This window comes from Astatotilapia calliptera, chromosome 7 (assembly GCF_964374335.1).
Source record: "Astatotilapia calliptera chromosome 7, fAstCal68.1, whole genome shotgun sequence".
In the NCBI taxonomy this organism is placed as follows: domain Eukaryota; kingdom Metazoa; phylum Chordata; class Actinopteri; order Cichliformes; family Cichlidae; genus Astatotilapia; species Astatotilapia calliptera.
The window spans coordinates 41,463,901-41,485,549 of NC_137428.1; the positions used below are offsets into that span (position 1 = coordinate 41,463,901).

The 21,649-nt window shown below is 43.1% G+C and overlaps 1 protein-coding gene across 1 annotated transcript; it reads right to left on the reverse strand.

The window, feature by feature from the left end:
* Positions 1-6,003: 6,003 nt before the first annotated feature.
* Positions 6,004-13,411, reverse strand: atp6v1b2 (ATPase H+ transporting V1 subunit B2). Its single transcript, XM_026174695.2, has 14 exons — positions 13,203-13,411; positions 12,413-12,468; positions 12,107-12,205; positions 11,930-12,023; positions 11,740-11,817; positions 10,558-10,697; positions 10,344-10,445; positions 10,109-10,206; positions 9,583-9,706; positions 9,351-9,501; positions 9,176-9,258; positions 8,919-9,023; positions 8,710-8,839; positions 6,004-6,753 (listed from the first exon to the last, which is right to left on the reverse strand). The coding sequence occupies exons 1-14, from the start codon at positions 13,366-13,368 to the stop codon at positions 6,617-6,619; spliced, it is 1,563 nt and encodes a 520-aa protein (XP_026030480.1). The 5' UTR covers positions 13,369-13,411; the 3' UTR covers positions 6,004-6,616.
* Positions 13,412-21,649: the final 8,238 nt, after the last annotated feature.

Here is a 21,649-nt window from a genome sequence, read left to right on the forward strand (position 1 = left end):
TTAACCCCGCCCCCTGAGTTTGATGGGTGAGGCTGACAGATAAAATTATTTCATGATGAGAGCCAGGCGTCAGGACTGCCAAAATGAAATAAATAAATATATCATTAAATAATTAATTAAATGTGTCAATAATTAATTAAATGTGTCAATAATTAATTAAAATGTGAAATACATAAATAATTAATTAAATGTGTCAATAATTAATTAATTAAATGTGTCAATAATTAATTAAAATGTGAAATACATAAATAATTAATTAAATGTGTCAATAATTAATTAATTACATGTGTCATAACTATTTATTTAATTAATTAATTCCAATTTTAATTAATTATTGCCACATTTAATTAATTATTTAATGGTGTATTTAATTAATTCATTATGGCAGTCCTGGCGTTCCATAATTTACTCAGGAACAAATAAAACACTGAAATAAACCAAACATTAACATTTAGAAGTGATCTAAGTTACTTATATATCATGTTTAACCTCAGTAGTGAAATCTTTATTAATAAAAATAGTGTACATGTACATACATGTACATACCTTAATAAAAACAAGCAGGTGAGATGTTAGAACGCTTTTTATTTTTATTTTAGTACAATAGACAGCTGCTGGGGTTTGGGGTTTGTTTAACCTGAGTAGCGAAAAGACCGCGGGGGGGTTGAAAACGATGTGCCGAGAGTCCGCTGTTCTCGCCGGCTCTAATGATCCTCGACCTCGCTGTCTGCTATGGAGCTGGCGGGTCACAGACGTCTCCAAAAACGTCGGAGCGCGTTTGGAAATATATGATATCTTGATAAATCGAGCAGATATTTGAAGTTTACACAGCTACATTCTCGCTTGAAAATAACTTAAAAGTTTATTTTGTGACCCAGAAAGAGTAATATTTAAAAGTTTTTAGCCGCGCTCCTCCATCATTGCCGCGTTTGGGTTTTGGACGAAATGCATTCTGGGATATTTAGCTGTACCAAGTCCACACAAGTTACCACTGATGCATGCTAAATAAAACGGGCGGAGCGAGAACACATCCGGGACTTTTTCACGTTCTCGGCTTGATGCGTACTTTGAATTGGAACAGTACTTGGTCTCCGACTGATGACGTATCACGAGTACACAAGAACGCAAGTACGCACAAGTACGCATATTGAGAAAGGCCCCGCCTCTCCAGTCCCACCGTCCCACTGTGACATCACCATGTGAATACTCTGTTCACCCCTCCCCCCTTACACATGCTGTGTGGCCCAAACAGGGTTTAGTTACATGAAAGTAGCAAAGTGTGCTTTAACAGCCAGCCTTACCCAGCACTCACATCTCCAAAACACTGATGTCCAGAAACCGGTGGGTGGGTGATTGAGCGGATCATGCTTTGGATATAAAGCCTATAAAACAGAGAAGAAACTGTCTTTCCTATTAGTGATTTTTATTTAGTGATTTTGTTGACATCAATAATCATCATGGATTCATTTTTAAATCAGTCATTGGTTTATTTCTGTTATTACTGCTGTTGTGTAAAGTGCCAGAGATTCCTGTTTGATCCCAGGAGGAGACAATGATCTCAAGTGGTGTAAATCGAATACACACCCCTGCCGTGGGGATCTCTAGTGAATAACAGAGCGGCCGAAAGCAGCTTTTTGTCTCGCGGCTGAAGAAGTGTCATGAAAAGTCATTTGTATCTGATCTGCAAACATCCTTTGTTGTGTTTTTTGTGTTAAAGTTTCCATAAACTGCTGCGGTCAGTAAAACACTCAGCCGAGGGCACCACGAAGCACAGAGATGCTCTGAGGAGACGCCCGACCCTCCAACACCGCCGCCACACACACACTGACACACACACGTACAGACACACACACGTACAGACACACATACACACACACACAGTGACAGGGTGGCAGGGTTACCAGTCACTGTGAGCAATCAGAGCAGTGTGCAGAGACAGAGATGCCACATACCTGCCACCATCCATCAACATCACAGCCTCACACTTGTCCATTTAAATTCATGTCAACAGCAGAAGAGAAGAGAAGAGAAGAGGAGAGGAGAGTCAAACTGAAACCATGAAGCACTTTAATAAAAATGTGGTAATTTAAACAGGAACTCTTGTAGCAAAATCTGATATTGTAGTGGAAAAATAATAAACCCAGTTTTGTTAAAAGCACCAGGATTACAAGCAGGCCTCATTCTGTGCTGGAAATCACTGCAGGTGCTCAGAAATGCTTTTGAAAACCATCGCAGCTCATTACTGCATCCACACAGGAAGTTCAAACCCCACCATGCAAAGAACAAACAGACCCCCAGAAACGCTGCCCCCTTTCTCTGAGGTCATGTCAGATGAGGCTGAGTGGAGACCGTCCCACACTCTTCAGGCTAAATAGAGAAGAAACTATCCTGCCTGGTGTAAGCACACAGGTCAAAACGCTCTGTTAGTACAGTAACCTCACAGCAGCCATAGTGCTGGTCACATGACGTCATTTAAAAGATGCTCCAAAACGCTCCAGAGGTCCAGTTCAGGTGAAGCTAGCAGACAGCTAGCAGCAACAGCTGCCTGTGTCAGCATCCACCTGTCAGTCACAGAAGGCACGCCCCTAATGATGCAACCTCTAAGCATTAATGCAATTTAAACAGGTGAGTTATAAAAACATCCTCCCTCCATAATTCATAAGTAAATAACAAGGAGAGGATTTCCCGTCTGTCTGCGGCACTGGGAGGTGTCAGCTTAGTCCCACGGGGAGCTGCATGTAAATAAGCCTGAGTCTTTGGGCTGACATTTTAACAGGCCGGCTTCCTCGTCCCTGAGGTCAGTCGAGTCTTCGCTTTGACAAAGAGACATGCAAATAACTGCAGGCAGAGACACAAAATGTCATCTCTGTCAGCGCTGCATTTATGTCTCTGTGAAAATACAGAGCACACGTTAAACGGCAGGGAGTCAGTGCCCATAGACTACATTTTAAATCTTTACAGCAGAAATAAACATGTTTACAGCCTGATAAACAAACTGTTTGGTCTCTGTGGATAATTTAAACCTTCATAACACCTGTAGGAGGATATAACTTTTTTATGACTTACTTGTTAAAAGTGCATTGAAGTATAAGTACTTTAACTGTGGTAAAATATCTGGATATTTGATATGGTTCAGAGTCAGATAAAAATACTAAAGACACTTTTGAGTTTCACACAGAGAAACAAAAGTGTTGTGGATCAGTGAGCCCCAGACCTGCTGTATGTATTAGTGGATGATCCGATATCGTCGTGTTGGTGTTGTTCCCAGATCATCATGAAAATGTTGTTCCAGGTTCAACATTGCAAGTGACCAATCACATTGTTCTGACGTTATTCTTTTGCGCGCCAAGCCATTTGTGCATTTATGAAATTCCAATGTTGCAAGGACAATATCAGTTCGTTTATTAAAGGGTTACGGTTAGGGTTAGGGTCAGGGTCCGTTGATCGGCGGACAGAAGCGGTTTCTCGCAGCTTAAGTACAGTTTTTTGTTTTAAGGCGGTTTTTCCAGGAGTCGCAAAAGTATGACGTCACAACATTCTGATTGGTCACTTGTTGATCCTGGAACAACATCTAGTATGATGAGCTGGGAACAACATCAACACGAGGATATCAGATCGTGCAGTTTCTCCAGCCTCTGCCCTCCCACCCCCCACCCCCCGCCTGCACTTCCTCCTCTAGCCCTCAGTTTGATTATTCTGTTAAATCAAAGCATGTGAAGTAACAGAAGATAACAGCGAGTTCCTTTCATCAGAACAAAGCTGGTTTGTGCCTGGAGGATGGGAAACTGAAGATATGCAGCGGTCATGCAAAGGCACGTGTGAGTCTGCATAAAGAAAAAACCCTACCCTCTAACCCTCTGCTCAGGCTGTCCTCCTGGACATCTGCAGACCTGCAGGGCCACAAACACGCCTACAAACACACAAGCTGATTTTAAATTCCCAAACTTCTAAAGACATGATTATTTCTCACTGATTTGGTGGTAAACATATAAAACAAGGAGATGGAGCAGAGCAGCAGGAAACTTCAGGTGAAAAAAAAAAAGACAAAGATGTTTTTATAAAAGCCTTAAAGCCACTCACAGGAACTAACGCAGGAACAATGGTTGCCATCATGTTGATGTTAATGACTGTTTGTCCTGTGAGAGCTGAGAGAGCGCACAGGTGTGGGAGGAAAACACAAACCACTCTTTGTCTGGCTGCAGGAGGATGGAGAAAGATGGAGACCGAGGACAAGAAGGATGATTGACTTAGATTTAAATATACTAAAGGGGCAGGGCCAAGAGATGGCCACTATAGACTGTATATGAAAGATATGTATATGTAGGTAGCTTCCAGGTGCCTGAAATGTTTTCTAATGACCATCAGGGGGCGCCTCCTCTGAAGTCTGACGTTGTTGAGGTCTGTTAACCATCATATCCAGCTTCCTAACCCCAACACACAGCAGTTAAAGTGCTAACTGATTGGTGATGTCACAGTGCCGTATTTTATATACAGTCTGTGTATATTACTTTCTCTCCATGCTGAACGTGGAAAATACAGTCACTGCTCTCTCTCGCCTGCATATTTCCCCATTCGGACAAATGTCAGCATGTGTGCTGTAATGTGCTGTGATTGGTCAGTTAGGACGCCTGTTTCTTCACCACAGGAAGTGCAGTGTGGTCAGAAGCAGCAGCAGCTTGTGGTGGTTTAAGGTGATGCTCTCAGAGGGATGCAGGCAGTGATACTGGAGGATCACGTACAGGCCAACAGCACCTCCCTGTGGACCCCTGAAGAACTGCAGGGACTGAGTGGAGCACCAGCAGTTGATTCGTGTCTGTCACTGTTTTTAACGTGGGTGTTTGCTGCCGTGACGTCATCGACCTCTCCTGTAGCTGGTCGGCGTCCACGGGGACTCGGTGTGGATTTTTTTAGGCTTTAACTGGAATCTTCTGCTCTGACTCTTTTACAATTTTGCAGCACTTTTGTTCCTGCACTTCAAGCTGTGTGTTTGTCGTGCGCGTGCTCACAGAGCTCTGCATGAAGCTCCAGCTGTTCCCCACACAGTCCTCCACGGCAGCTTCAAGCAGTGCAAAGCATAAAGTTCCTGTTCAGGCTGTGCTGAGACTGAGGTTTAAGTTCAACAAACCATCTGGGCGCTTTGATAAAATCCTAAATTATAATGAAATAAGCAACACAGCAGGTGATTCTCATTCATTAAGAGAGATAAATTAACTTTTGTGGATTCATAACTTTCCCAGACACTTCCAATAACAGGTTCAAGCATCTGTTGGACTCCTTTAATTAAAGGAGTTCACCTGTCGCTCCCTAGGTAACTTATTGTGACTTATTGTGAGCTCACTGATGGATATTTATTAGTGAATAAGTGATGTAATGAGTCTCAGGAGCTTCAGTTCATCAGTAAGATGTAAAAACAGTTTGATGGATGTTGATGGAGCTCTGTTTTGGTGGAGGTCTGGGCTCTGAGCTGCTGCTATGCCCTTTGTGTTTTCATGCACTTTACAGATTTCTGTGAATCTGCAGCATTAATAATGTGCAGCTGTGTGGACCCATGAGTGACGCATCCACAGGAAAGGTGACTCAGGTGTCTCAGCAGACTGAACTATAATTCACTTAGTGTACTGGGTTATAAAGCACACCTGTAGCCCATCCTGCTCTCACTCTGGCTGCAGCTGACGCAGGTATGTGGGAAACAGACTCACCTGGGGAGCAGCTGGTAGCAGCACTGGGCTGTCCTCGTGTAAACTTCCTCCCAGCTACCTGTGCTCACCCGGTGGTTGAGCTGAGCTGCGTTTGTGTGGATACACACACATATGTAGTGAGAGGAGTTTTCTGGAAGAAGATTCATGAGTTTAAGGATGTTTTTAAGAGGGTGTAGGTGTTTCCATGTCACACCATCCCGTGCTCCAGCCGTCCATCCACCACGACCTCCTTGCTGCTCAGACTCCTTCATGTTAACCCACAGCTGTGTTCATACACGGCATTAAACACACGACCACTCAGGAATGATGACACAGCAGCTTTTATTTCAGACTGCACTTCAGGCACCAACAGGAAACATTCAGCGGCGATGCATGCAGTTTGTACATCCACCAATGAGCACGCAGTGCCTACAAAGAACACACACATTCATCGTCACATCAAGCTTTTGGCATGAGAAAAAAAAAAAAAAAAAAGAGTACACTGAATCTAAAGGAACCACAAGAACCGCACAGAACGCACAGAACCTCACACCTGATTTAAAGACACAATAAAAATGGAATTTACACTTTTCTTTGGATGTGTTTGAATTATTATTTTGACCTTGATCAGAAGACATCAGCATTTCTAATGCGGCATGAAATGAGCACGACAGAACATCTGGATTCAACATCTGTCTCTGCTGAAGTTCTGCAGGTCCTCATAAAATAACCTCTGACGTTAAACTGACCACAGAGTGCAAATCATCATCATCATGAACACGCTGATGTGCAGGCTCCTCCTCCTCGTCTCCTTCCTCTCTGAGTGGAAGCAGGACATGAAGGTCATGAGTGTGAGAACGTCACAGCATCACATCACTACACTGTACGAACACAGCGAGGGCAGGAAGCAGTGTGTGTGTGTCTGTGTGTGTGTCTAGTTAGTGTTTGGCCTCTCGGGGGTAGAACTCGGCCAGTGTGCTCTGGGGGATCCTCTTAAGCATCTCTTTGGGGAAGATCCTCATGAGCTGCCAGCCAATGTCCAGAGTCTCAAACACGCTGCGATTCTCATAGGCACCTAAACACAAACACAGGGACAGGTGAACACCAGTGTCTGACATCACAGCAGTTTGATGTGGGTATCGGGTGGACAAAGAGTCACATGACCCGTGAAATGCTCCTCCTAATGTGAGGGCACTCAGAGCCTGAAGCAGATAACCCGGGTTAACAGAGAAAGCTGATAACCATCATCATCGTACCTGTCATCTCTGACTGGGAGTTAGGATTTATTAAAGTTTATTTAAGTATCAAAAGTCTGTTAAAGCTGCCAAATCTGCCTTTTTGTCTAGCATTATTATGACTAATAGCCACAACCCCCGAGCACTTTTTAATACTTTTAATTCTGTGATAAACCCTCGCACTACCACTTATAGGGATGCTTCCCCTGCTCTTTGTGATAAATTCTTAAAGTATTTCTCTGATAAAATCTCAGCTCTAAGGGCTTCTCATCCATCTCATTCATCATCAGTTTTAGACCCAGTTCCAGCTTCTGAATGCTTGACTGTCTTTCAACAGTTTGAGCCAGTGTCTTATTCTGCTTTAAAAGATATAATTGATCATCTCAAAATCTCTGGTTCCCCGCATGATATTCTTCCTTCTCGTTTCTTTAAGGAAGCTTTACATGTTATTGGTCCTTGTATCTTATCTCTGCTGAATGCATCATTGTCATCAGGTTGTGTACCGTCTGTCTTTAAGCATGCTGTTGTGCAACCTATTATGAAAAAGCAAAATCTTGACCCTAATGGTCTCACTAACTACAGCAACACTTCTCGGCTTCTGCCCCTATTTATTGTGGTGTGCCTCAAGGGTCCGTGCTCGGTCCTGCTCTTTTCTCTTTGTACATGTTGCCCTTGGGATTAATTTTTAGTAAATACAACATCTCCTTTCACTGTTATGCCGATGATATCCAGATTTATTTACCTTTGAAATCCGATGTGACTGCTTCTTTGCAACCTCTGTTCAACTGTTTGCATGAAGTTAAAATTTGTTTATCACATAATTTTCTTACATTGAACGAAGACCAAAATCACTAGACCAGTTAGCTGATGCCCTAGGCCCTCTCGCTAGCCATCTTTCGTCCACTGTAAGAAACCTCGGAGTGTTCCTGGATGGCTCTTTTAAACTCGAGAAACAGGTCTCCACTGTGGTAAAAAACAGCTTTTACCAGTTGCGTCAGATTTCCAAAGCAAAGCCGTTCTTTCCTTTAAAGGACCTTGAAAAGCTTATCCACGCATTTATCACATCCAGATTGGACTACTGTAACTCCCTCTACTCAGGCCTCCAACACTCTTCTCTTTGCCGGCTCCAGTTAATTCAAAATGCAGCTGCGCATCTTTTAACAGGTACGAGAATTCATGAACGCATAACTCCAATTTTAGCCAAATTACATTGGCTCCCTGTTAAATATCTCATAGATTTTAAAATTCTTTTGTTCACTTTTAATATTTTGAATAATTTTGCGCCCAGTTATCTTTCTGATTTACTCCATTCATACAATCCCAACAGAGCACTTAGATCATCCAACCACAGGCTCCTAGCACAACCTAGGTCTCGAATGAAGTCGAGAGGCGACCGGGCCTTGGCAACCGTGGCACCCAGACTTTGGAATAACCTCCCTGTTCATATTCGTACTGCCGAGTCTATCCAGTCTTTTAAATCACATCTTAAAACGTATCGTTTTACTTTGGCTTTTGATTCTAACTAGTTGGCTGTTTTAGCTTGTTGTGTTGTTACCTATTGTTTGTTGTCCTCTTTTATTGTTTGTTTTAACTGTCTCATGTTTTTATTGACTGTGAAGCACTATGGTCAACACTGTTGTTTTAATATGTGCTATATAAATAAATTTTGATTTGATTTGATTTGATTTTGATTAAAGCAATTAATAAATCCTAACCAGCTTTCCAAAGAAAGCTGGATCTGTTCAACGTAGTTACATAAAGGTGAACAAACAAGCAAACAAAGAGTCCAATGGCACCTTGAGAGATGAAGTTTTTCTCAAACTTGGTGAGGAACTCCAGGTACAGCAGATCATCGGCCGTCAGAGCCTCCTCTCCCACCACTGCCTTCATGGCCTGGACATCCTTCCCTATAGCATAACAGGCATACTGCACACACACAGACACACACACACTTAGATTAAGCAGGAAGACAGGAGCGTGCAGCCTGGAGCAGGTGTATACGTACGAGCTGGTTGGAGACGTCAGAGTGGTCTCTGCGGGTCATTCCCTCCCCGATGGCGGACTTCATGAGACGGGAGAGAGACGGAAGCACATTGATGGGAGGATAGATCTGAGTGGAGGAAGACGGGGAGGACAGGTCAGGGTCACCTGATGGCTATGGCGTATGCCAGGTTGACTGACAGAGCCTGGCATTCCTCTACCTGAGGCCGGCTACAGAGCTCAGAGCTCCACAGGTGACGTCTGAAGGCGGAGCTTTGTTACCTGTCTGTTGTGAAGCTGTCTGTCCACGTAGATCTGTCCCTCAGTGATGTACCCGGTCAGGTCAGGGATGGGATGGGTGATGTCTGCGAGAGATGAGAACTTGCTGTGAAATCCACAAAATTCCAATCCTTTGTATGTGAGATGAGCACGTGTGTGTCTGAGTATGTGTGTGTACCGTCGTTGGGCATGGTGAGGATGGGGATCTGGGTGATGGAGCCGCTGCGTCCCTCAACCCTGCCGGCTCTCTCATAGATGGTTGCCAGGTCGGTGTACATGTATCCGGGGAAACCTCGGCGTCCTGGCACTTCCTCTCTGGCTGCGGACACCTGGCGGCGGGGAGCAATCACATGATCATTTCCAGTTTCCAGTTTCCTGTTACGGTAAGTGAGAGTGAAAGAGCAGCTGACCTCTCTGAGCGCCTCTGCGTACGAGCTCATATCGGTGAGGATGACAAGCACGTGCTTCTCACACTGATAGGCCAAGTACTCGGCCGCCGTCAGTGCCAAGCGGGGGGTGATGATCCGCTCGATTCTGCAACACAATGGCCCGATAATCTGTGAATGTGGGCCGACCCCCGGTGCAGGTTAGCCTCAGCCATCACTAACTCTTAGAAGAACACAGCTCGACCTGCAGAGCACACCTGTGTGTTCCTGCAACGTTACAAAACTGCTGTTTGAGCGCCTGAAGGTGAACCCCCAAACACTTGACCCGCTCCCACGGCCCATACAGCAAATCTGACATCATCTATGAAACACCTGGAAATCTGCCTTCAGCTCTGTCTGTTTGTCTGTGTGTGTATGCAAATGTGTGTGTGTGTGTGTGTGTGTGTGTGTGTGTGTGTGTGTGTGTGTGTGTGTGTGTGTGTGTGTGTGTGTGTGTGTGTGTGTGTGTGTGTGTGTGTGTGTGAGCTTTGTTCTTAATGTTTTGTCCTACGTCGGGTCATTGGCCAGGTTGAGGAACAAGCAGACATTGTCCATGGAGCCGTTCTCCTCGAAGTCCGACTTGAAGAACCTGGCTGTCTCCATGTTCACCTGAGGGCGGAGAGTAGATCACTGAGCTCTGTGAGTGGGAGTTTGCAGGTGCTGAGTGTGTGGGGCAGCTTTAAGACATCAATAAACTTGCTCTCATATTCAGAGGCTTCTGATGAGGAAGCATCTGAAGAACTCACCCCCATGGCGGCAAAAACAATGGCAAAGTTGTCCTCGCTGTAGTCCATCACGTCCTTTGACTTCTTCACCAAACCGGCCTGCCGGCAGATCTGAGCTGCAATCTGAGACAGAAGAAGAGGGATCTGATTTCCTTTTCAGTCATTACATCACAATAATGAAGAGGAGGTGATGTGTTTACCGACCCTGCCCCCTCTCGGAGTAGGGTGCGAGTACCTCGTTGTGCGGCAGCCCGGCAGCAGAGAAAATGGGGATTTTCTGCCCTCTGGCGATGCTGTTCATGCCATCGATGGCAGAGATGCCAGTCTGGATCATCTCCTCAGGGTAAATGCGGCACTGAGGGTTTATGGGCTGTCCTGAGGAGAACGTGGTTACAAACACATGTATGAAGGAACTGAACACGTGATCCACTGCAGCAGATAATAACAACTCCAAGAAGTCAGAGACAAGTACACGGAGATTCACAGGTGCAGTTTATGAGGACTCGAGGAAGTCAACATGAAAGCTGAAAACTGAATGTATTTTTCTATTTCAAAACTACAATTATAATGGATTGGATTTATATAGCGCTTTTCAAGGCACCCAAAGCGCTTTACAATACCACTATTCATTCACTCTCACATTCATACACTGGTGGAGGCAAGCTACAGTTGTAGCCACAGCTGCCCTGGGGCAGACTGACAGAAGCGAGGCTGCCATATCGCGCCATCGGCCCCTCTGGCCAACACCAGTAGGCAAGTAGGGTAAAGTGTCTTGCCCAGGGACACAACGACCAGGACAGAGAGCCCAGGGATCGAACCGGCCACCTTCCGGTTACAGATGCGATTCCCAACCCCCTGAGCCACGGTTTAGCGAAATAAAGTTCCTAAAAATAAACTCATCATGACCCACAGCACAAGAGACTCTGCCCACAACTCTACGTCCTAAAACACATCCTTTAAATTTATTCTAATCACATTTTACTTAAAAACTCATAGAAAGCTGTTTATCGTTTCCCTCCTTCTGAAATCTGACTTTTCTCCGATTAAACCTCCAAACTTTTGATTCTGTGGGTCGTTCTTTGACCTGAACTGCATGTGAGTCCACGCGATCAAGCCCAGCTCGAACCCTGAGTGACGTCAGTGTGTAACCACATGTTCCACACTGAGGTGAGGTATTAATGAGAAGGTGGGCGTTACTGTGACTGCGAGTCAAACATACAGACAGAGCCTGATTTTGACCACGTGTGTCTCTATAAAACATTAAAACTGAGATCAGGTTAAATCTGCTGTGTTTTCTCTCATTTCTGACATTTTTCCTCCGAACAAGTCGAAGAAACTTTACTGCCTGTTTCAGATGTTTGCATCAGACTGCTGCACCAATCAGATCATGGCAAGTCTCCTCGAAGCAGAGACATACCCATGATGTCCAGGAAGTCTTCGGCCAGGACAGCGGGTCCTCGGTCGATGGGTTTACCCGACCCGTTAAACACACGACCTGCAAACACAAAAACACGCCTCAGCACACATCTGAGGACCTCATCACACATTCAACAGCGGACGGGGATTCATGAGGACCTTTGTGAACCTCATTCTGTCACGTGACGTACCCAGCATGTCCTCTGAGACCGGCGTCCGTAATATGTCACCTGTGAACTCGCAGCTGGTCTTCTTGGCATCGATGCCTGCAGTCCCCTCAAACACCTGCAGAAGGCAGAGCGGAGGAGGAAACAGTTCATCGGGGTCCTTCTGGAAGTGCCCACATTGTGTCAGACTGATGTGAATACCTGCACCACAGCTTTGGAGCCGGTGACTTCCAGCACCTGGCCGCTCCTCCTGGTTCCATCCGGCAGCGTGAGGTGGACGATCTCGGCGTACCTTGGGAACTGTGAAGGGAGACCACGAGAGTTACCAACCTCCACTATACACGTGTCAGAAAACATAGCACAGTTCACCATTTATTTGAGGGAAACTACATAAACGGATTTAAACGTGGTGTGAGGACGCTCCGACTGCAGGATCTGCTGGTTTTATTGAGAGACGCTTAGTAAAGAGGACGCTGAGACAAACAGCTGAGGAGGTTTTCCTCTTACCTTAACCTGGTCCAGGATCACCAGCGGCCCGTTGACTCCAGACACTGTTTTGTAGGCTGAGGAGACAAAAACAGCACAAGTCAGTACAGCGTGGGTGGAGCACAGGTGGAGCACAGGTGGAGCACAGGTGGAGCGCTGCACAGCTGCAGATCTCCACATGACAGCACCGTTTCTCCAACATGTGAAATCTTCTTTTATAAGCTCAAAGTCTCCACCTGCTGGAAGTCACATGAACCACAGTCTGACGGGAGATACGAGCCTTAGAGACTCTGCAGTGTGCAGAACCTAAATATGAATAAAAAAGTTTCTGTTCAACACGAGCCTCTGAAGAGCGTTTCCCTCTCACTTTAAATCACATCACACTGAAAGAACGGGTGTAATGAGCTCGCACATGTTCACCTGTGCAGGTGAGCCTCATCGCTAACACTTTAATCCTGCTCTAAACACTCCGTTTATCGCGTCTGTGCTCCTCTCAGGTCTATGTGATGTGACAGAGAGGAGGCCCAGGATCAGACACAGGAGCATTATTCTGAACTGTGACTGTGAACTGCTGTGAAAGAGTGCAGAAACAGATATATAGGTGAGCTGTCAGGAACATTTTTAATGCTCAGCATGTAATTTACAAGCCGACAAAAGTAAGAGATTACAACGCCAGCACCTGAGAGTTTTTTTCAGCCTCCATCATCGCCTGGTTTATTCCATTAACCCTCATCCTCCTCCTCCTGCTGCGGACCTCAGTCTGCCTGATAATGATGATGATGATAATGATGGTGGTGGTGGTGGGACTCACTGAGGCGCGGCTGGGAGATGTAATCCCGTTTGACGGCCATCACATGTTCCCGGGCGGCAGCGGTGGCGGAGGTAGGAGCGGCGGCCGGGGCTCTGCTCCCGCTGACGGCCGAGGACAGCTCGCTCATCGCCCCGTTCACCATCCCTCTGAGCGCCTTCATCGCCATGTTTCCCCGCAGCGGCGTCCGAGTCGTGACAGCAGCGGCGCATGCGCACGAAACTTCAGCTGCATCAGAAAGGACGCCGAGGAATGTGTCTATGGAACCTCAGTGATGCTAAAACAACATTATTATTATTATTATTATTATTATTATTATTATTATTATTATTATTATTATTATTATTATTATTATTATATAACAATGTGAATGAATAAAAGAAAAGCTGATGTTTGAAAATATTACATTTAACTGAGCTTTTTGTCAATAAATTATTTTTGTAATAATATTGCACTTTTTATCTAAACTTCTCATTAGAATAAAAACAATAATGTTATAATTAGAATACATATAAATGTATGAATTTATAAGACACGATGATAAGAGGTATATTTGGAGGAGTAAAGGTGAGGCTTCCAAACCGAAGAGCACTGAAGCATGGTGTTGGTAGCATCATGCTCTGGGCTGTTTCGCAGTCAGTGGCTTGAATAATGAAGGAGGAGGACTGCCTTCAAATTCATCAACTTCACCTCAAATCAACAGCTAGATGTTTGAAACTTGGACACTAAGGGTGTCCAAATTCATAGGCTGCATCCTCCTGAGACTACATTTGTAGGCCGATTATGTTACAGCGACGTGACGAAGGCTGTCCAAATTCATAGACTCCTCCAAATGCGGCCAACAAATGCGTCCTCCTTTTCCCCAGATTTGAAGGATGGGTCGGGTGTATCCTTGCTGGCCCACCATATCCCAGAATTCACAGCACAGCCCAGCCAATTCCAGTTTCCAACAATGGTGGCAGTTACTTAGTTTTAATTTTGCTCTTATTACTTTTTCTGGGTTACAAAATAAACTTTTAAGGCGAGAATGTAGGTGTGTAAATTTCAAATATCTGCTTGGTTTATCAAGCCATCACATATTTGCAAAAGTCCTCAGACTTTTTCTGAGACATCTGTTACCCACCCGCTCAATAGCTAGCCGGGGTGAGAACAGTGAACTATTGTTTTCAGCCACCATCCCCGCGGTCTTTCGCTACTCAGGTTAAACATGATACATAAGTCACTTAGATAATTTGAAAATGTTTTTGTTTGGCTTTTTTCTGTTTTATTTGTTCGTGAGTAAATCAGTTTGGCTGAGATTATAGTTATAGTTTTCACACAGCTGAATAAATGTCAAACAGAAAACTGATTAAACAGAAGTGTGACATGATCGAGAATTTACGCCAGTGTCCTGTTATATTTTACATAGCAAGGAGCAGGCAGCTGAGTTTTTATTAAACTCTACCAAGACACAAAAACTGAAGGCTAGACTATGAATTTGGGGCGATCGTGGCTCAAGAGTTGGGCGTTCGTCTTGTAATTGGAAGGTTGCCGGTTCGAGCTCCGACAGTCTCGGTCGTTGTGTCCCCTTGGCCAAGACACTTCACCCGTTGCCTACTGGTGGTGGTCGGAGGGCCCGGTGGCGCCAGTGTCCGGCAGCCTCGCCTCTGTCAGTGGGGCCGAGGGCGTCTGTGGCTACACTGTAGCTTGCCAGCACCAGTGTGTGAATGGGTGGATGACTGTGTATAGTGTAAAGCGCTTTGGGGTCCTTAGGACCAAGTAAAGCGCTATACAAATACAGAGCATTTACCATTTGGACACCCCCACTGTGTTCCAGCAGAACAATGATCCCAAACGCACATCCGAACTGGTTTTGGATAAAGCAGGATAACATTAAGCTTCTGGAAAGTTCTTCTCAAAGCTCCGACCTCAACCCTGTGGAAAGTTTGTGGACTCTGGTTAAAAGCTAGCTCTGTGCCATGAAACTAAACAATTATCTTTGTCCTGTCTTCCTCCCCTCACTCCCAACCAGTCGGAGCTGAGCCTAATTCCCTTCCTGTTGAAAAGGGTGTTCTTTCCCACTGTCACCAAAGCGCTTGCTCATATAAAGTGCCTTCAGGTGACTGCTGCTGTGATTTCATGCTAAATATATCGATAAAACTGAATTGTGAACTTTATTTTGAAAATCCCAAATAAAGTCAAACTTGTTCTTTAAAGTCAGTAAAGATGTTGGACAATCATTCCAACCTGGAAACATAGCCACTCAAAGAAATCATTAAAAGCCCAAAGTGACCCTGATGTTGATGAGTGGATGGAAACTTTGCCCTCAGAACAGCTTCAGACTGTCTCACCCTGCTTTAAAAGTTAGCCTAAACTACGTTTTGTCCAGTTTTACAGTCTTCACTCAGAATTTTAACATGATCACACAGACAGACATTTCTCCATCAGACAGATGGATTATTACGCAACAAATTATTAAATGAGTTTATTCAAAGTGGGACACAATAAATGTTTCGCACACGCTGACAGCTTTCTTCTTCACAGACAGATGCAGAGATTTCTTCTACCTGTTCAGGTGCTACAGCCACAGATGTCATGGAACTGACTGTTTATGCACATGTTTGGCCACCAGGGGGAGCTGGAGCATCAGTGATGTAACCTGATGTCTTGCCCTGTTGCTGTGGGAATCAAACCATCAACTTCAACATTTCCTGCGCTGTGTCTGCGTCTCTGAGCTCAGAACCCAGCGTATCCTCTGAACGCCTGAAACATGTCTGATGTCACTTCCTGAAAAACTGCTCTGCACTGAAAAAAAGGGACTGGCCATCTCTTGGATTTATGTAAGCATCTTGCATGTATTTAACACAATTGCCTCATGTTTTAAAGATAAATGTAACTATATAGTGTAAAAACTACATGATATGCAGAAAGGGTGTATTAAATTGTTTATATCATGTTCAGGTGAAGTAAGTCAATAAGATAGCAACGTTAAATCTCGTGAAACCACGCGTGATTTCATCTCGCGGGCTTTGGATCGTGGTTTAAAAAATGCATCCATCTCAGTCAAGTCGAGCAGCCAACTCTACGTTTTTTGGTATGTCTTGATTTTTTGAATTAATATTTACCATATTTCAGCCAAATGTAGTTAAACGTCTAAAGTGCCGCCATGTAACATGCTAAAAAAGAGCCGTTAGCTTATTTGCTGTTTTATCTGTTATCAAAGAATTGGCGCTTTCTCATCTGAATTTGTCTTTGGCACAAGAGCCGTAATATCACATTAAACCTAATTACGAGGCACTCATAACATAATTTGGTTTTCTGTGTGAATAGATTTGTCAACTGACTCTTCAGTTACATTGTGTATTTACTGCACCGTGGTGTTAGTGAGATTTTGGACATTGAACAGCTTTAGCTAATATCATCAGCGGCATTATGCTAGCTTACATCCCTACCCCTCCTGCCCTCACCTGCTGTCCTTTTGTTTTTGTTTTTGTTTTTGTTGATGCACATTGAGAGACCACATCTATTCTGCATTTCACCAGGAGTCAGCTGATGGATTGTGGGTTCAAGGTGTTATGGTAAGAAAGTATATTCTATTTTCGCTTAAGGTTTCTGTAACTTAATTATAATAGGTTTTTTATAATTATTAGGTGCATGCATACTCAAATAGACCGCCCTATTAATACAACTGAGAAATCCAAAATCTGCCATAGGTTTAACTTATACCTGTATGTATTGTCAGAAAGGTGATTACTGGACTCACATTAATGCACACTTGAACTAAAATGAGGTTGTAACTTGTGGGTTCTTGGGTTGCAAATCAGAAATAAACATTTTTTTAATCCCATAAGATCTGGAAACACAGTTTTTATTCAACAAAACATTACTGATTATTAACCAAGCACAGTGCCTGCTGTTATTTCAAAATAATTTTATGTCATTTCAGATGAAATGCAGCATTCCAGTGCATCCCAACCATGCCTTTACAGTCAAGGTTTCTGACGGAGCAGAGTTTCTCTCTGACAGTCTGCTGAAAGTGTTTGGGGGAACAGGGCACAAAGCTAAAGGATGTAGCTGCCATGATGACAGTAAGAACTTTAAAATTCTTTAACTACAAAGTGTATATGTATTGCATTAGGTCAGTAAAAGATTTTTATGCTGCATCCATTGAAACAGTCAACTATTACCTGTGAGTACTGATTCCACCGAAAGGATGCCATAATTTTCGTCATGCATTTACTGGCCCACTGAGAAAAATTGATCTTTTTAAAAAAATAAATGTTCTGGAAACTATATATCCATAAAGTTGATGTCAAACAGGAACTTTTGATATTGCTTTGTAGATGCTGGTGTTGCATGTTGACTGGTTTAAGTTTTGGTCTGGGATCATTTTCTTCTGTGCTACTGAAAAGTTCACAAATCTCTGTTTTCTTTGTTATAATACTTTAGGATGACATTAATGCTCAAAGGGAGTCAAAGTGCTCCGCATCTGTGTGAAAGACAATTGCAACATCTTGGTGCAGGAGTTCATGGTGAGTGTTTTATGAGTAGATTGTGGCTTTGCAACATTTAAAAATGCATTTAGTTATCCACTTGATCCTCATTGGACCAGTTAGGACCAGTAGTCCTCTTTAATAATTTGAAGTTCACATGAGGCCTGGTAGTGAACTCAGCCGCCGGCCCTTGAGGCCCCACCCCTGTATTAGGGGTCACATCAGTGTGAAAAAACTTTAAATTTGTCATTCTAGTGAACAAAGGAAAATCCCACCAATATTTACATTAGCTTTTGTTTGAAAAAAAAAAAAGACCAACAGCTAACCAAATTGTGGGGCTGAAAGTCTAAATTCTAACATCTTCTGAGTGACAAAACCTGGATTTCTGATGGGCCGGTGTCTTTCTAAGAAAAACTAATGTAAAGCATTTGAAATTATGTTTTTCACCCTCTCTTAGAAACTCTGTTAGACCATGAATGGCAGCATGGCAGGCCACTCTTTGGCTATAGCTATTTACTATGTTGCTTGCATTGGTTTAAATTACTCTAACATTAGAACTGGTAGATTCAAAAGAGATGAGTTTAAAAAGGAATCTTAAAGAAATGTTTTGTTTTTAACCAGGACTTGACTGAGGCCACTGCACAGATTGAGAAAACCACAATGAACATCTGTCTCCAGAGGGTGCACCAGGCAATGACTTTTCTGACGTTGGCATCATCATCGAGGGTATAGTAGTTCTTCAAGATCTGGATAACGTGACCTTTGCAGTAGCCATGCTGTTTGGACCTTTTTTATTCCTTCAATATGAGTTACCCATCACAACTCTGCTACACTTTTGAGGTGATTCAAAGGGTGGTAATGGAGTTGGAAGCAACTCAGCTCTCAAGAAAAGCTCACAACTAAGACAAAACTGCTCCTGCAACGAAGCTCACTGTTATGCATGTGAGGTGACCAGCTCTAGGTGAGAGGACATTTAAATCTCACACTTGTTCTGCTGCATTTTTGAAGCTCAATTCCAGGAACAGATCGCAGGGTTCATTTTTATATACACTGCAACTGCCATGAGGACGAGCCGTTTTTTTGTTGTTGTTGTTGTTTGTTTTTCCTTTTGCTCTGTACAAGTTCTCTGTCTGTTTGGCAGCATTTTTAAATTTCTCTTTGTATTTTTTCTTTCTTTTACTAGTGAAGAGATGTAGCATGAACAGTTATGCAGTCTAAATATCCCATATGGGCCGTGTGAAATGGTATTTTCAGTTTCATTCAGTTGAAGTAAGGAACGTTGAATATTTCTAAGCTTGCTGTTTTGAACCAAGATGTCACAGTATGATCAGTGCCGTAATTTTTGACAGTCACTGTATCAATGTTATTTTTGCATCTCTTGAATAAAGGTTTTGACCTGCAAGTGCTAATTTCTTTAGTTATTGGGGTAAAATGGGTAATGTTAATAGGAAGGTGTTTGCCAATTCAGTAACCTAATTTAATGTTAATGGAAACTAACATTACCTCAAATTGTTTAGTTATAATTGTTGTTTAACTGAATCTTGACGTCAGAGGCCTTAAATAGAATGTTTTGTATTGTTCTTTCCCAACATTTTTCAAAAGAAAGAGTCTAATTTCTTTGCTGTGATTGATTCCAGAGAACACGGAAGAACTGACATTATTTAACTGTTGGTTTATATAGATTCAGTAGTGGAGTAATGTCAGTTTAATTCTTTACCTACTGTCAATGCAGTGAAATTAGACATTTTGTTTTGAAAGGTTACTGGTGGATGCCAGCAACCATCTTGGAAGAGAACAATATAATCTGTTATAAGGCCTCCATTTGAAAATTGTGTATTTGATACTAGAATATAATAGCAAAATGTAATTTGAAGATAACATGTAGTATTTAAGGGACCAAGTAGTATTGGGTAAAAGTTATTGAATGGTGTTGGGATAAAGTGAGAAAATTGTGAAGGATTAAAATATTTCAAGAGCTCAAATTACTTCATCAAAACATGTTTAAGTCACATTTTATCAACACAAATTGCACAGGTTTATTGAACATGAATAAATTGTGTTAATTTAACTCAATTGTTTAAGTTGCTGCCAAAGCAAAACATCTGTGTGCAACAAATGTCCACCATTGAATTAAGTAAATCCAACAACATATTTTTTTCAGTGTGTGGTGAACAGACCAGACGCGCAGCTGCCGTGGACTATTTTAGGTGGCGGGTGTATATGGGTCTCCTGGGGCAGGCGGTCAGAGTATGTAAGAGTGTTTCCTGTGTGTGACAGCACAGTGGTGCTGACATCGTGGGGCAGAGTCTGACTGCAAGGTGAATAATCCCAGCTAACTTCAGCCTGCTGTGTCTGAGTCTGGCTCGCACAGCCCGCTCACAGCGTGTGCTTAGGGATGAAAAACGACGCGCTTAAACGTTTTTCAGTCTGACTGAAGGAAACATGAAATTGACTCGAGTCCAAATTTGAACCTTTTTAATGTTCAAATTTTGTAAAACATTAAATTTAATCGAATTAGATGAGTACTAAATGTTCAGTTTAATGTGAGCACATTTTTCTTAATGATTGATTATTTGGACAAATTCAGTTCAATTTCAATTCAATTCAATTTTATTTATTTAGCACCAAATCACAACAACAGACGCCTCAAGGCACTTTATATTGTAAGGTAGGCCCTACAATAATACATACAGACAAAAACACAACAATCATATGACCCCCTTAGAGCAAGTACTCTGGTGACGGTGGATAGAAAAAACTCCCTTTTAACAGGAAGAAACCTCCGGCAGAACCAGGCTCAGGGAGGGGCGGCCATCTGCTGCGACCCGTTGGGGTGAAAGAAGGAAGACAGGATAAAACACATGCTGTGTAAGAGAGACAGAGGTTAATAACAGATATGATTCAATGCAGAGAGGTCTGTTAATACATAGTGAGTGAGAAAGGTGACTGAAAAAGAAATACCCAGTGCATCATGGGAATCCCCCAGCAGCCTACAACTATTGCAGCATAACTAAGGGAGGATTCAGGGTCACCTTATCCAGCCCTGACTATATGATTTAACAAAAAGTAATCTTAAAAGTAGAGATAGTGTATGTCTCCTGAATCCAAACTGGAAGCTGGTTCCACAGAAGAGGGGCCTGAAAACTGAAGGCTCTGCCTCCCATTCTACTTTTAAATACTCTAGGAACAACAAGTAAGCCTGCAGAGCGAGAGCGAAGTGCTCTAATAGGGTGATATGGTACTACAAGGTCATTAAGATAAGATGGGGCCTGATTATTTAAGACCTTGTATGTGAGGAGCAGGATTTTGAATTCAATTCTGGATTTAACAGGAAGCCAATGAAGGGAAGCCAATACAGGAGAAATATGCTCTCTCTTTCTAGTCCCTGTCAGGACTCTTGCTGCAGCATTTTGGATTAACTGAAGGTTTTTCAGGGAGTTTTTGGACATCCTGATAATAATGAATTACAGTCGTCCAGCCTGGAAGTAATAAATGCATGAACTAGTTTTTCAGCGTCACTCTGAGACAGGATATTTCTAACCTTAGAGATGTTGTGCAAATGGAAGAACGCAGTCTTACATATTTGTTTAATATGTGCGTTGAAGGACATGTCCTGGTCAAAAATGACTCCAAGGTTCCTCACAGTGTTACTGGAGGCCAAGGTAATGCCATCCAGAGTAAGAATCTGGTTAGATGCCATATTTCTAAGATTTTCAGGGCCGAGTACAATAACCTCAGTTTTATCTCAATTTAGAAGCAGAAAATTAGAGGTCATCCAGGTCTTTAAAACTTTCCTGCAGTTTAACTAATTGGTGTGTGTTATCTGGCTTCATGGATAGATAAAGTTGGGTGTCATAAGCATAGCAGTGAAATGTGTGCTAGACCTTCTGATGATACTGCCTAAGGGAAGCATGTATAATGTAAACAGAATTGGTCCTAGCACCTACAGCACGCTCTAATCATTCTAATAGAATATTA